This window comes from Lolium rigidum, chromosome 7 (genome assembly GCF_022539505.1).
Source record: "Lolium rigidum isolate FL_2022 chromosome 7, APGP_CSIRO_Lrig_0.1, whole genome shotgun sequence".
Lineage (NCBI taxonomy): Eukaryota > Viridiplantae > Streptophyta > Magnoliopsida > Poales > Poaceae > Lolium > Lolium rigidum.
This window is the reverse complement of record NC_061514.1, coordinates 41,695,037-41,711,300: the sequence shown is the minus strand read 5'-3', so window position 1 is coordinate 41,711,300 and position 16,264 is coordinate 41,695,037. Positions and strand designations below refer to the sequence as shown.

The 16,264-nt window shown below is 44.4% G+C and overlaps 1 protein-coding gene across 1 annotated transcript; it reads right to left on the bottom strand.

The window, feature by feature from the left end:
- Nucleotides 1-14,242: 14,242 nt before the first annotated feature.
- Nucleotides 14,243-15,031, bottom strand: LOC124669196 (WUSCHEL-related homeobox 4-like). Its single transcript, XM_047205866.1, has 2 exons — nt 14,774-15,031; nt 14,243-14,680 (listed from the first exon to the last, which is right to left on the bottom strand). Exons 1-2 carry the CDS (start codon nt 15,029-15,031, stop codon nt 14,243-14,245), a joined length of 696 nt encoding a protein of 231 aa, XP_047061822.1.
- Nucleotides 15,032-16,264: the final 1,233 nt, after the last annotated feature.

Genomic DNA, 16,264 nt, shown 5'->3' with positions numbered 1-16,264 from the left:
ATTTTTCCACGGAGCTTCCAGAAGACCGAAGAGCATACGAAGTGGGCCACGAGGGCTCGTAACCATAGGGCGGCGCGACCTGCATGGGGCCCGCGCCGGCCTATGGTGTGGGGCCCCTGCGCCGCCTCCAACCCTGCCCTTCCGCCTACTTAAAGCCTTCGTCGCGAAAACCCCTGTACCGAGAGCCACGATACGGAAAACCTTTCAGAGACGCCGCCGCCGCCAATCCCATCTCGGGGGATTCAGGAGATCGCCTCCGGCACCCTGCCGGAGAGGGGAATCATCTCCCAGAGGACTCTTCATCGCTATGATCGCCTCCGGATTAATGTGTGAGTAGTTCACCCCTGGACTATGGGTCCATAGCAGTAGCTAGATGGTTGTCTTCTCCTCATGTGCTATCATGTTAGATCTTGTGAGCTGCCTATCATGATCAAGATCATCTATTTGTAATGTGATACGTCTCCGACGTATCGATAATTTCTTATGTTCCATGCTTGTTTTATGACAATACCTACATGTTTTATACATACTTTATGATGATTTTATGCATTTTCCAGAACTAACCTATTGACGAGATGCCGAAGTGCCAGTTCCTGTTTTCTGCTGTTTTTGGTTTCAGAAATCCTAGTAAGGAAATATTCTCGGAATTGGACGAAATCAACGCCCAGCATCTTAGAATTGCACGAAGCTTCCAGAACACCCGAGAGTCACCAGAGGGGGGCCACAGGGGGCCCACACGTGGTGGCGGCGCGGCCCAGGAGGGGGGCGCGCCGCCCTAGTGTTTGGTGGCCCCACAAGCCTTCTGGCGTCGCCCTTCCGCCTACTTAAAGCCTCCGTCGCGAAAACCCTATACGGAAAAGCCACGGTACGAGAAACCTTCCAGAGCCGCCGCCATCGCGAAGCCAAGTTCTGGGGGACGGGAGTCTCGTTCCGGCACGCCGCGGGACGGGGAAGTGCCCCGGAAGGCATCTCCATCAACACCACCGCCATCTTCATCAACGCTGCTGTCTCCCATGAGGAGGAGTAGTTCTCCATCGAGGCTAAGGGCTGTGCCGGTAGCTATGTGGCTCATCTCTCTCCTATTTACTTCAATACAATAATCTCATGAGCTGCCTTACATGATTGAGATTCATATGATGATGCTTGTAATCTAGATCTCATCGTGCTAGTCAAGTGGATTTTACTTATGTGATCTCAGGAGACTCCTTGTCCCACGTGTGTAAAGGTGACGAGTGTGTGCACCGTGTGGGTCTCTTAGGCTATATTTCACAGAATACTTATTCAACTGTTATGAATGGCATAGTGAAGTGCTTATTTATATCTCTTTATGATTGCAATGTGTTTTGTATCACAATTTATCCGTGTGCTACTCTAGTGATGTTATTAAAGTAGTTTATTCCTCCTGCACGGTGTAATGGTGACAGTGTGTGCATCGTGTAGTACTTGGCGTAGGCTATGATTGTGATCTCTTGTAGATTATGAAGTTAACTATTGCTATGATGGTATTGATGTGATCTATGCCTCCTTTCGTAGTGTGAAGGTGACGAGTGTGCATGCTATGTTAGTACTTGGTTTGGTTATGTTGATCTGTCATGCACTCTAAGGTTATTTAAACATGAACATCGAATATTGTGGAGCTTGTTAACTCCGGCATTGAGGGTTCGTGTAATCCTACACGATTAGTGGTGTTCATCATCCAACAAGAGAGTGTAGAGTCTAGCATCTATCTATTTATTCTGTTATGTGATCAATGTTGAGAGTGTCCACTAGTGAAAGTATGATCCCTAGGCCTTGTTCCTAAATACTGCTATCGCTACTTGTTTACTATTTTACTGCATCTCTATTGCCTGCAATATTACCACCATTCATCACACGCCAGTCCTGGACAGCAAAGCACTTTTCTAGTGTCGTTGCTACTGCTCATATTTATTCATACCACCTGTATTTCACTATCTCTTCGCCGAACTAGTGCACCTATTAGGTGTGTTGGCGACACAAGAGACTTCTTGCTTTGTGGTTGCAGGGTTGCTTGAGAGGGATATCTTTGACCTCTTCCTCCCTGAGTTCGATAAACCTTGGGTGATCCACTTAAGGGAAACTTGCTCTGCTGTTCTACAAACCTCTGCTCTTGGAGGCCCAACACTGTCTACCGGAAAAGGTGGGGGCGTAGACATCAAGCACTTTTTTGGCGCCGCTGCCGGGGAGGAAAGGTAAAAGGTACTCACACTTCGGTTCCAGGTAACTAAGTACTTTTCTGGCGCCATTATGTTTGTGCTCGAAGCTATTTCCTTTAGATCCTGCAATTGCATCTTTTTGTTTCTTGTTTACACTAGTTAGGCATAATGGACAACAATGAGCTTCTTATTCTATTTCCTGATTTAAGACATGGATGGTTTGATGCGGAAATTAAAAAACCCATGGAACATATTACTATGAATGCTTTGAACACCATTGTTGCTAATGCTATGGAAAATTCTAAGCTTGGGGAAGCTAGCTTTGATGAGCATGATATTTTTAGTCCCCCAAGCATTGAGGAGAAAATTTTCTTTGATGATACTTTGCCTCCTATTTATGATGATTATAATGATAGTGGTCTTTTGGTGCCACCTACTATGGAGAGTAAATTTTGTTATGATTATACTATGCCTCCTACACTTGATGAGAATAATAATGATAGCTATATTGTTGAACTTGCTCCCACTACAATTAATAAGAATGACTATGCTTATGTCGGGAGTAGTAATTATTTTATGCACGAGACTCATGATAAGAATGCTTTATGTGATAGTTATATTGTTGAGTTTACTCATGACACTACTGAAAGTTATTATGAGAGAGGAAAATATGGTTGTAGGAATTTTCATGTTACTAAAACACCTCTCTATATGCTGAAAATCTTGAAGCTGCACTTGTTTTATCTTTCTATGCTTGTTGCATTATGCTTCATGAATTTGTTTATTTACAAGATTCCTTTTCATAGGAAGTGGGTTAGACTTAAAAGTGTTTCATATTTTCTTTTTGATGCTCTCTTTTGCTTCAACTCTTATTTCTTGTGAGTGCATCATTAAAACTGCTGAGCCCATCTTAATGGCTATAAAGAAAGCACTTCTTGGGAGATAACCCATGTGTTTATTTTACTACAGTACTTTGTTTTATATTTGAGTCTTGGAAGTTGTTACTACTGTAGCAACCTCTCCTTATCTTCATTTTATTGCATTGTTGTGCCAAGTAAAGCCTTTGATAGTAAGGTTGATACTAGATTTGGATTCTTGCGCGAGAAACATATTTCTTGCTGTGACGAATTTGGGTTGAATTCTCTGTAGGTAACTCAGAAAATTCTGCCAATTTACGTGAGTGATCCTCAGATATGTACGCAATTTTCATTCAATTTGAGAATTTTCATCTGAGCAAGTCTGGTGCCTCTAAAAAATTCATCTTTACGGACTATTCTGGACTATTCTGTTTTGACAGATTCTGCCTTTTATTTCACATTGCCTCTTTTGCTGTGTTGGATGGATTTCTTTGTTCCATTAACCTCCAGTAGCTTTGTGCAATGTCCAGAAGTGTTAAGAATGATTGTGTCACCTCTGAACATGTGAATTTTTGATTATGCACTAACCCTCTAATGAGTTTGTTTTGAGTTTGGTGTGGAGGAAGTTTTCAAGGGTCAAGAGAGGAGGAGGATATATGATTAAGAAGAGTGAAAAGTCTAAGCTTGGGGATGCCCCCGTGGTTCATCCCAGCATATTTCAAGAAGACTCAAGCGTCTAAGCTTGGGGATGCCCAAGGCATCCTCTCCTTCATCAACTTATCAGGTTTCTTCTCTTGAAACTATATTTTTATTCGGTCACATCTTATGTACTTTACTTGGAGCGTCTGTGTGCTTTTATTTTCGTTTTTGTTACTTTCATTCTCTGAATAAAATGGATCCTAGCATTCATTGTGTGGGAGAGAGACACGCTCCGCTGTTGCATATGGACAAATATGTCCTTAGGCTTTACTCATAATATTCATGGCGAAAGTTTCTTCTTCGTTAAATTGTTATATGGTTGGAATTGGAAAATGATACATGTAGTAATTTCTAAAATGTCTTGGATAATTTGATACTTGGCAATTGTTGTGCTCATGTTTAAGCTCTTGCATCATATACTTTGCACCTATTAATGAAGAAATACATAGAGCATGCTAAAATTTGGTTTGCATAATTGGTCTCTCTAAGGTCTAGATAATTTCTAGTATTGAGTTTGAACAACAAGGAGGACGGTGTAGAGTCTTATAATGTTTACAATATGTCTTTTATGTGAGTTTTGCTACACCGCTTCATCCTTGTGTTTGTTTCAAATAAACCTTGCTAGCCTAAGCCTTGTATCGAGAGGGAATACTTCTCATGCATCCAAAATCCTTGAGCCAACCACTATGCCATTTGTGTCCACCATACCTACCTACTACATGGTATTTCTCCACCATTCCAAAGTAAATTTCTTGAGTGCTACCTTTAAAATTTCCATTCTTCACCTTTACAATATATAGCTCATGGGACAAATAGCTTAAAAACTATTGTGGTATTGAATATGTACTTATGCGTCTTATCTCTTATAAGTTGCTTGTTGAGCGATAACCATGTTCCTGGGGATGCCATCAACTATTTCTTTGTTGAATATCATGTGAGTTGCTATGCATGTTCGTCTTGTCTAAAGTAAGAGTGATTTATCATGATCAAATGGTTTGAGTATGCATATTGTTAGAGAAGAACATTGGGCCGCTAACTAAAGCCATGATCCATGGTGGAAGTTTCGAGTTTGGACAACAAACCTCAATCTCTTATGAGAATATTATCATTGTTGAATGCTTATGCATTAAAGAGGAGTCCATTATCTGTTGTCTATGTTGTCCCGGTATGGATGTCTAAGTTGAGAATAACCAAAAGCGAGAAATCCAATGCGAGCTTTCTCCTTAGACCTTTGTACAGGCGGCATAGAGGTACCCCTTTGCGACACTTGGTTGAAACATGTGCTATGCTATGATAATCCATGTAAATCCAAGCTAATTAGGACAAGGTGCGGGCACTATTGGTATACTATGCATGAGGCTTGCAACTTGTAGGATATAATTTACATAACTCATATGCTTTATTACTACCGTTGACAAAATTGTTTCTTGTTTTCAAAACCAAAGCTCTAGCACAAATATAGCAATCGATGCTTTACTCTTTGAAGGACCTTTCTTTTACTTTTATGTTGAGTTAGTTCACCTATCTCTCTCCACCTCAAGAAGCAAACACTTGTGTGAACTGTGCATTGATTCCTACATACTTGCATATTGCACTGGTTATATTACTTTACATTGAAAATATCCATGAGATATACATGTTACAAGTTGAAAGCAACCGCTGAAACTTCATCTTCCTTTGTGTTGCTTCAATACCTTTACTTTGAATTATTGCTTTATGAGTTAACTCTTATGCAAGACTTATTGATGCTTGTCTTGAAGTACTATTCATGAAAAGTCTTTGCTTTATGATTCAATTGTTTACTCATGTCATTTACATTGTTTTGATCGCTGCATTCATTACATATGCTTACAATAGTATGATCAAGGTTATGATGGCATGTCACTCCAGAAATTATCTTTGTTATCGTTTTACCTGCTCGGGACGAGCAGAACTAAGCTTGGGGATGCTGATACGTCTCTGACATATCGATAATTTCTTATGTTCCATGCTTGTTTTATGACAATACCTACATGTTTTATACATACTTTATGATGAATTTATGCATTTTCCGGAACTAACCTATTGACGAGATGCCGAAGTGCCAGTTCCTGTTTTACGCTGTTTTTGGTTTCAGAAATCCTAGTAAGGAAATATTCTCGGAATTGGACGAAGTCAACGCCCAACATCTTAGAATTGCATGAAGCTTCCAGAACACCCGAGAGTCACCAGAGGGGGGCCACAGGGGGCCCACACGTGGTGGCGGCGTGGCCTAGGAGGGGGGCGCGCCGCCCTAGTGTTTGGTGGCCCCACAAGCCTTCTGACGTCGCCCTTCCGCCTACTTAAAGCCTCCGTCGCGAAAACCCTATACGGAAAAGCCACGGTACGAGAAACCTTCCAGAGCCGCCGCCATCGCGAAGCCAAGATCTGGGGGACAGGAGTCTCTGTTCCGGCACGCCGCCGGGACGGGGAAGTGCCCCCGGAAGGCATCTCCATCAACACCACCGCCATCTTCATCAACGCTGCTGTCTCCCATGAGGAGGGAGTAGTTCTCCATCGAGGCTAAGGGCTGTACCGGTAGCTATGTGGCTCATCTCTCTCCTATGTACTTCAATACAATAATCTCATGAGCTGCCTTACATGATTGAGATTCATATGATGATGCTTGTAATCTAGATCTCATCGTGCTAGTCAAGTGGATTTTACTTATGTGATCTCCGGAGACTCCTTGTCCCACGTGTGTAAAGGTGACAGTGTGTGCACCGTGTGGGTCTCTTAGGCTATATTTCACAGAATACTTATTCACTGTTATGAATGGCATAGTGAAGTGCTTATTTATATCTCTTTATGATTGCAATGTGTTTTGTATCACAATTTATCCGTGTGCTACTCTAGTGATGTTATTAAAGTAGTTTATTCCTCCCTGCACGGTGTAATGGTGACAGATGTGTGCATCGTGTAGTACTTGGCGTAGGCTATGATTGTGATCTCTTGTAGATTATGAAGTTAACTATTGCTATGATGGTATTGCTGTGATTTATGCCTCCTTTCGTAGTGTGAAGGTGACAAGTGTGCATGCTATGTTAGTACTTGGTTTGGTTATGTTGATCTGTCATGCACTCTAAGGTTATTTAAACATGAACATCGAATATTGTGGAGCTTGTTAACTCCGGCATTGAGGGTTCGTGTAATCCTACACGCTTAGTGGTGTTCATCATCCAACAAGAGAGTGTAGAGTCTAGCATCTATCTATTTATTCCGTTATGTGATCAATGTTGACAGTGTCCACTAGTGAAAGTATGATCCCTAGGCCTTGTTCCTAAATACTGCTATCGCTGCTTGTTTACTGTTTTACTGCATCTCTACTGCCTGCAATATTACCACCATTCATCACACGCCAGTCCTGGACAGCAAAGCACTTTTCTGGTGCCGTTGCTACTGCTCATATTTATTCATACCACCTGTATTTCACTATCTCTTCGCCGAACTAGTGCACCTATTAGGTGTGTTGGGGACACAAGAGACTTCTTGCTTTGTGGTTGCAGGGTTGCTTGAGAGAGATATCTTTGACCTCTTCCTCCCTGAGTTCGATAAACCTTGGGTGATCCACTTAAGGGAAACTTGCTGCTGTTCTACAAACCTCTGCTCTTGGAGGCCCAACACTGTCTACAGGAAAAGGAGGGGGCGTAGACATCATAATGCTACATGTTGTGTTTGTTGGGATCCGATGAATATGGAATACTATGTCAAGTTGATTATCAATCTATCATATATGTGTTGTTTATGATCTTGCATTCTCTCCGTTGCTAGTAGAGGCTCTGGCCAAGTTGATACTTGTAACTCCAAGAGGGAGTATTTATGCTCGATAGTGGGTTCATGCCTCCATTAAATCTGGGACAGTGACAGAAAGTTCTAAGGTTGTGAATGTGTTGTTGCCACTAGGGATAAAACATCAATGCTTTGTCTAAGGATATCTGTGTTGATTACATTACGCACATAATGCAATTGTCTGTTGTTTGCAACTTAATACTGGAAGGGGTGCGGATGCTAACCCGAAGGTGGACTTTTTAGGCATAGATGCATGCTGGATAGCGGTTTATGTACTTTGTCGTAATGCCCAATTGAATTTCACTCTACTCATCATGATATGTATGTGCATTGTTATGCCCTGTTTATTTGTCAATTTCCCAACTGTAATTTGTTCACCCAACATGCTATTTCTTATTGGAGAGACACCACTAGTGAACTGTGGACCCCGGTCCATTCATTTACATCTGAATACAATCTATCGCAAACATTGTTCTTTCATCGTTCTTCGCATACAAACATCATTTTCCACACTATACATTTAATCCTTTGTTTACAGCAAGCCGGTGAGATTGACAACCTCACTGTTAAGTTGGGGCAAAGTATTTTGATTGTGTTGTGGAGGTTCCACGTTGGCACTGGAATCACTGGTGTTGCGCCGCACTACACTCCGTCACCAACAACCTTCACGTGCTCCTTGACTCCTACTGGTTCGATAAACCTTGGTTTCTTACTGAGGGAAAACTTGCTGCTGTACACATCATACCTTCCTCTTGGGGTTCCCAACGGACGAGTGCTTTACCATCACAAGGAAGCTACTTTCTGGTGCCGTTGCAATCCAACACCCACGTCAGCAGGAACCCCAAGTGGAAGGTGTGATGCGTACAGCAGCAAGTTTCCCTCAGTAACAAACCAAGGTTTATCGAACCAGTAGGAGATGAAGGCCACGTGAAGGTTGTTGGTGGAGGAGTGTAGTGCGGTGCAACGCCAGGGATTCCGGCGCCAACGTGGAACCTGCAGAACACAATCAAAATACTTTGCCCCAACTTAACAGTGAGGTTGTCAATCTCACCGGCTTGCTGTAAACAAAGGATTAAACGTATGGTGTGGAAAATGATGTTTGTTTGCAAAGAACAGTAGAGAACAATGATTGAAGTACATTGTATTCAGATGTAAAAGAATGGACCGGGGTCCACAGTTCACTAGTGGTGTCTCTCTAATAAGAAATAGCATGTTGGGTGAACAAATTACAGTTGTGCAATTGACAAATAGAGAGAGCATAACAATGCACATACTTATCATGATGACTAATATGAGATTTACTTAGGGCATTACGACAAATAACATAGACCGCCATCCAAACATGCATCTATGCCTAAAAAGTCCACCTTCGGGTTAGCATCCGCACCCCTTCCGTATTAAGTTGCAAATAATGCACAATTGCATTAAGTATGGTGCGTAATGTAATCAACACAAATATCCTTAGACAAAGCATTGATGTTTTATCCCTAGTGGCAACAAGCACATCCACAACCTTAGAACTTTCTCGTCACTCGTCCTGCATTCAATGGAGGCATGAACCCACTATCGAGCATAAATACTCCCTCTTGAAGTTACAAGTATCAACTTGGCTAGAGCCTCTACTAGCAACGGAGAGCATGCAAGAACATAAACAACACATATATGATATATTGATAATCAACTTGACATAGTATTCCATATTCATCGGATCCCAACAAACACAACATGTAACATTACAAATAGATGATCTTGATCATGATAGGCAGCTCACAAGATCTAACATGATAGCACAAGAGGAGAAGACAACCATCTAGCTACTGCTATGGACCCATAGTCCAAGGATGAACTACTCACACATCAGTCTGGAGGCGATCATGGTGATGTAGAGTCCTCCGGGTGATGATTCCCCTCTCCGACAGGGTGCCGGAGGCAATCTCCTGAATCCCCCGAGATGGGATTGGTGGCTGCGGCGTCTCTGGAACTTTTCTCGTATCGTGGCTCTCGGTAATAGGGTTTTCGCGACGAAGAGTATAAGTAGGCGGAAGGGCAGAGTCGGGAGAGGCACGGGGGCCCCACACCATAGGGCGGCGCGGGCCCCCCTTGGCCGCGCGGCCCTGTGGTGGCGGCGCCCCGTGGCCCCACTTCGTATCCTCTTCGGTCTTCTGGAAGCTTCGTGGAAAAATAAGATCCTGGGCTTTTGTTTCGTCCAATTCCGAGAATATTTCCTGTGTAGGATTTCTGTAACAAAAAACAGCAGAAAACAGGAACTGGCGCTTCGGCATCTTGTTAATAGGTTAGTGCCGGAAAATGCATATAAATGATGTAAAGTGTATATAAAACATGTGAGTATTGTCATAAAACTAGCATGAAACATAAGAAATTATAGATACGTTTGAGAAGTATCAAGGACGACCACGACGATGACTACGACTACAACGAGGCGCTGGCGTACGACAACGAGGAGGCCAAGGACAACAGCGACGACTACGTCACGTGCATCTTCCAGGAATGGCAGTTGGCCATGGCGGAGGGCCAAAAGTTTGAGTACCCGGACAACATGACGGACGACGAGATCGCGAGGCTCGGCGTCCTCGTCTCGGAGGTGGACCGACCTGTGCAGCCGCCGCTGCCCCGGTACACCACCGACATCATGTCACCGGGCCTCTCGGAGGAAGAAGCCCTACGACTGGCGCTACGGGACTCGGCCACGCCACCGGTTCTACCACCGCCTCCACCTCCGCCGTACAACCCGTGGGCTCCTCCACCTCCGCCACAGGCCTGTGCTCCGCCACCTCCACCTCCGCGACAAGCCTGGGCTCCTCCACCTCCAGCACAGCCGGCGCGCCCGACGTATGTTCCGCCGGTTCCCAACTGGTCGTGGATGGTACCAGAGCTCGTCGTGACCGACAGCGACGAGAAGAACTAGTAGGCGCATGCGTTTAAGGGTTTTTTTTCCATGTCTTTTACTATGTTTTCATGTTATAAAAAATGGAAATTCGAGAAAAAATGCGTCTGTGCCGCTGGAGCTATCCCGACGCAAACGGACACGTGGTCGATTTTGACCATTTCGATCGACACAAACGGACGCGCGCGGATATTTTCAGACGCTAAAATGCGTCACCCCGTTGAAGATACCCTTAATGAGAAACAAGCAGGAAACCAGGACGGACATGTGCTGACTGCTATGTTCTCGAGCCTCAGTGTAATTCATGTGCTACTAGCTAGCCAGAAGTACAAAAGCATAGACGACGGGAGTGAAGTGAAAGTGAGAAGCCGCACTTCCGCTCGGGCGCTCTTCCCTTGGTAAAACTCTAGCTGCGATAAAAATAAAGACGATGGAGATCTTTTCATACCCTTCGTAAGTGGGGGCGTGATTGTAAAATTAAAAATTTAACATATACGTATAACCCTGTAGTGACCCGTATGGCCTGCATTGTCTTGTACGAGGGTGCCCTTCGTCGACTGAAGTGGCCACGATATCACGGCAATGGCGGAGACGACCGACGCATGTAGCACCCTTAATTAGTAGGATCCCTGTCGGCATTGCGATTCTATTGTCCGGCGGCATCGTCATCAGATCTTAGATGCGTACGCAGCCAGCAGGTTTCTAAACCACGCATGCATAACATGAGACGGTAGTTAGGCAACTGGGATGGTTACCTAGCCACGTGACCTTTTTTTTCTAACTCGTATAGATACAACATGTATACAGATAGGACAATATATATGGCAGGATCTACATTCCCAGCAGTGAAAAGCCGCCCCGGTGGCCCCTGAACAGCAACAGATAGTAGCCTGGCCTGGCTGAGCCGCGGTACAGAACACGACGGGACCTGCCGCCTGCGCGGTGGCCCATGGCCGGCCGGACGCGCACCACCGTCGGCACGGCCCACCCGCGCGCCTGCGTCGATCGTCGTTTTCCAGGCGCACGTCCACGACGCCGGCCGGAGAAAGCGGAAAAGCGGCGGGACTGTGGGAGTCTCGGAAAAGAGCGACAAAAGCGCGACGCGCACCGCATTCGCATGCACCGCAGACTGTACTGCACGCTCTCTCTCGCCTCCGGCGGCCGGCCCCGCCGGCGTCCCCTCCGACTGGACGCGGCCCTAGCCGGTGGCGCCATGCGTGGCATGCTGGTGAGACCCTGCGGCGTCGACTGAGCCTTTTGCCCCCTCCCTCGGTCACCGCTTCCGATCGTCTTTTCCTCAGCGTGCAACGCCTTGGCCTGACGCGCCAGGGCAGGGTGTCCAGCTTTTATCGGCGTCGGCGTCAGTGTCAAATCGATCTCCCCATCGTTTTCGCCCAACGTACCAAGCTGTGAAGGAGATATTGTTTTGCGGCTAGCGCCGTGCGTTAATGGAAAATCATGTCACTAGCTATAAGAATTTCCCATACATATATACTCCGTAGTACGTATGTCTTTCAAGTACAGTACCATACAAAGCTCTGACGTTCGACGTAAGGTCTGATCATATGCATGCAACTCTACTCAATATCATTGGCATACGAAGCATGTCTCGCGCTATCATGGCTATGATGTCACTCGACACGTACTCGCAGATGTTTAAAGCACGGTGATGAGGGATCGTATAAAGCTGGAGCCGAAGCCTTGCTCAGACGGTCAGGTCTAGGTATAATTGGATCAGAAAGCCTGAACTAGCGTAGGCTACAAGCATATATGCACATAAATGATTCTGGTATTTATATAATTACTGTCCCATTTTTCCTTAACCAAGGAAAGATGTGTAAAAAAAGTCCACTCCTCCTCCTTGAACTCTGGGGAAAGTTCACTTTTATTCCCAAAAAATACTTTTAGTATAGAACGGAACTTAAACTCTCAGAATAGTTTATTTTCACACCTTTTCAGCCGAGTTGAGCAAATCGCTGCCGTGGAAAGAAGAAACAGTGACCCAATCAAATTGGTTTAGACTTTAGAACCAGACCAAACGCAAGCTAGCTTAGATGTCGAAGTTAATGTCAGAATGCAAAAAAAAAAACCCAGTGAAACCCTTGGATCCTTGAACTAGTCTCTCGCTTGATTTCTCTCTCTTCCAATTCACTTAAAGCATTGCATCATAAAGGCCCGCTTGCTTGCCTATAGCATCACGCCGCCTCTCTATCCTTACACTGTTGCCTTGAGTTTTTGGTCACCCATGGCAGATATTTGACTAGCTTTATTTGACTAGATATTTGACTAGCTCAACTGGGATAAAAAACTAAAAGTGAATGATTCTTAGAGTTCAAGGTTCATTTTGAACCAAATGGAAGTTCTAGGACCAAAAGTGAACTTTCACTAGAGTTCAAGAACCAAAAAGTGAACTTTCTTCTATTAAGAACAAGGTATAATTAAGCATTATGCTAACACATGTTGAATTTTCATATTTTGTTTAAACATATTTTTGTATTGTATCTTATTTCTACTACATTTTGTATTGTGTACTATCACATGTCTCTACTTCAACTCTGTACTTCATCACATGTTTTTGGTGCACTTTTACTACTACGCCATGCATGCATCTTGGTAAGCCCATGCATGTCTCTACAGTGCGCATGCATGTAGATAAATTATAAGGAGCGGACGTTCGGATTTCAGAACATGGAGAGAACGAGTTTTGCAAGCAACGGTGGATGACAACTTCCGGGAGTTCACATTACCACGTGGCGACTCCTGACTGGTCCCCTTTTAGAAGAGAGAACGATTAGATTTTAAAACATGTATCAAACAAGTTGCCAACCGTTGAATTTTGGTTGCGACGGTGGATGGCAGCTGCCAGAATCTCATATTGCCATGCTGCAACACCTGACTGGTCCGCTCCACGAAAAGTTCACTCAATGTTGGTGTACCTATTCTACTTTTTTTTTTCAAATTAGTTGGAAGAGTTAGTTTCGCGCACCACCTTTCAAGTTGTTGATACATAGGTTCTAGTTGGTGTCAATGTGAACTCTTATTGCCAATAATGTAAAAGTATAAACGATGACTCACATGACATGGCATAACCATATATCCGAGGGCATCCGCAATGCATGAAAACCCTGTTCATAGGGAACCTTAAACATCGATCTTATACATATAGAGGAACTTAAGGTTGACCTTAATCTTATGAATGCACAAAAGTAATAAGGAAATCATGATTAACACGATTCTCTCCTTGGAGATAATGTCAACAAATCACGTTGGGTCCTAACAGATAGCATTTGAACAAGTTATTGGGGTCCCAACTTGTAGCAAAAGACGACCTTAAATATTAAAAACGCCTTAACTATTTGTAACTAATTTTGTGAATATTTGTTAGAATTCACATTTAGGGCGCTTTCGTAAGACGCGGCCGGGCTACAAATAGTAACTTCCACGTGTTAGTAAAGCATATGAATCATATTGAAATCCTATGGTATTAAGTTTGCTAGATTCTGTTGGTCTTCTACGCTAACTAGCTTAGACGTAGTGGTCATGAATGACAAGAACCTAATGATAAAGCCGCTAATTCAAATATAAGTGAAGTACAAACTACTCTTGCATGCTGACAGCCAATAATAATCACAGTATGAAACTGATAACTTCTGACAATGCATGTTTTAATTAGGCAACCCAAACATGTTAAAACAACATCTCAAACTCACACGCTAAATCAGAAAAGCCCACATCCATGGGTATGCAACTATGCATGCAGGATGGCGTATATGCACAAGAATAACAAAGTCAACAACTAATTAAGCTTTCCCTTGCGGACGCAACGGGAATAACTCCAGGGTGACATCATCGTCGGTGCGGTGGACGGCCACCTCTGTCGTCGCCGCATCACCTTGCACGTCACCCCACGAGGTGCGCCGCCGCTTGCAGCTCGTCATGTCGTCACATGCTTCCTTGGTTACCTTAGTCGTGATTTCCGGCAGGGAGGGGGAGTCGAGGGTGCTGAGGGTGAGGAGTGCGGCGCGCTTCTGCTTCTGGCGTTCCCTGGCCTTGTGGTTCTGGAACCAGTAGAAGACGTTCTTCCCCTCGATCCGGCCGTGCTTCCCGAGCTCCTCCGTGATGCGCTCGATCTGGGCCGCGTTCGGCGTGCGCATCCCGCCGCGGTACAGCGCCTCCAGCACCTTGATCTGCTCCGCCGACGGGTTCCACCTCGTCGTCCCACCCACCGGCACTTGCACCTGCATATTTTGCATGATTAGTTCAAATAGCATTTCACGCGGCTAGCTAGCTACTCCATCACTGCTTTAGTAGAACTATAGTTAGGTGCGTACGGTATGATTTCTGACGGTGCAGCTGAGCAGCTTGGTGGCATTTCTGACCCGGCCGAAGACGTCGGCTGTCGGCGGGGCGATCATCGTCTTCGGCTGATCCGGGAGCGAGATCTTGGGCGCAAGCGGGCGGAGGCATCGGAAGGCGAAAGGGAGCAATGTCGAGGAAGGGCAGGGAGGGGAGGTGGATGGAGCTGTTGGAGACGAAGAGGCCGAGGCCGCTTTGTCCAGGTAGGCCACATGCAAATGGTGAACCCTCATGTTGGAGTATAGTTTAGTCCAAAGTTCGTACTGGAAATGGATCGAAGATTTGCTTGGGCTAGGGCTACGCACAGAGATCTAACAACGTCCTCGCGTTGTTATATATGGGGAGACCGGACAGGCCGGAGCCGGTAAAGGTGGCCAGGGTTTGAGTGCTTGTGTGAGATCGAGGCAACAGTCGAAAGGCGGCGCTTTTCATGGGGAGCGCGACAGGGAATGTGGAGATTGGTGATGAAAGGCGTCAGCATTCGTAATCATCAGAGACACGGAATGCAGGCGCTGTAAAAAAGGTGAAACTCTCGGATGGAGCTCTCTTTTCACCTTTCTTGTCGAAATCCATCGCGACCGATTGACAAGGAATATATGAGATATTACTAGTTTTGCTTTCTTTAGGTTTGCTTGCCTGGGAAGTAAGTTAATCTGAGGCAAGACAACAACAACAACTCGAGATATCGGTTTCACTAAACCTAAGTTGGGTGAGATTTTCTTATGTTCAACACTACTCCCTCTACAATGCCATGTCTCAACATTGAGATTCAAGGAGGGGCGGTGAAAAGAATCAAGTTTAGATCAAATGGCTCGTATAATAACTTTTATCAGTTGAGTTAGGTGTACACATACACCCTCGAGATATAAATCCGTATTAGAGCAAGTGTAGGAGAGGTTCTAACGTTATACACTACTAGTATGACGTAGGTCATTCTTCACTGCAAGCTGTATGCATATAACCATTTCAATTCAAGCTGAAAGAAAAAAGGCCCTGCATTATATATCAATTAAAATTACCTTACTTTCCAGGCATATATCAATTCAAAAACCTTGACTCCAACATTCTCCTTCACATTTATGCCATTTTGTAGTTTTGATATGGTAAATAGAAAGTGAGGGCAAGCGTGACTCACTAGTACAGAAAATAGCCATTTAAGCCTCTTTCACTGCATACCTTTCGCAAAATCGTACGCAATGCAACATCACGTGACACGCGTATCCTTTAGAAAACACCCAGTGCGGTGTTGGAGAATCACAAATGGAAATATAAAACTGTATGTGATGGAATCAAACACGATTTTGCAAATAAAAAGGGTGATGTACGAGTCAATCACACACCATTTCAAAATAATTATTGTGTGAGCGATGTACCATAAAAAAAGTTCATCATAATGTTTCCATTTTTTGCACAAGGATGACTTGTACCATACTCATGCCAAGGTGTTTTCCTGTTTTTAATTTTTT

Coding starts and splice junctions, on each gene's coding strand:
- LOC124669196 (XM_047205866.1), bottom strand. CDS start 15,031: ATGAGGGTTCACCATTTGCATGTGGCCTACCTGGACAAAGCGGCCTCG. Junction 14,681..14,773: donor GCACCGTCAGAAATCATACC/GTACGCACCTAA, acceptor CAAAATATGCAG/GTGCAAGTGCCGGTGGGTGG.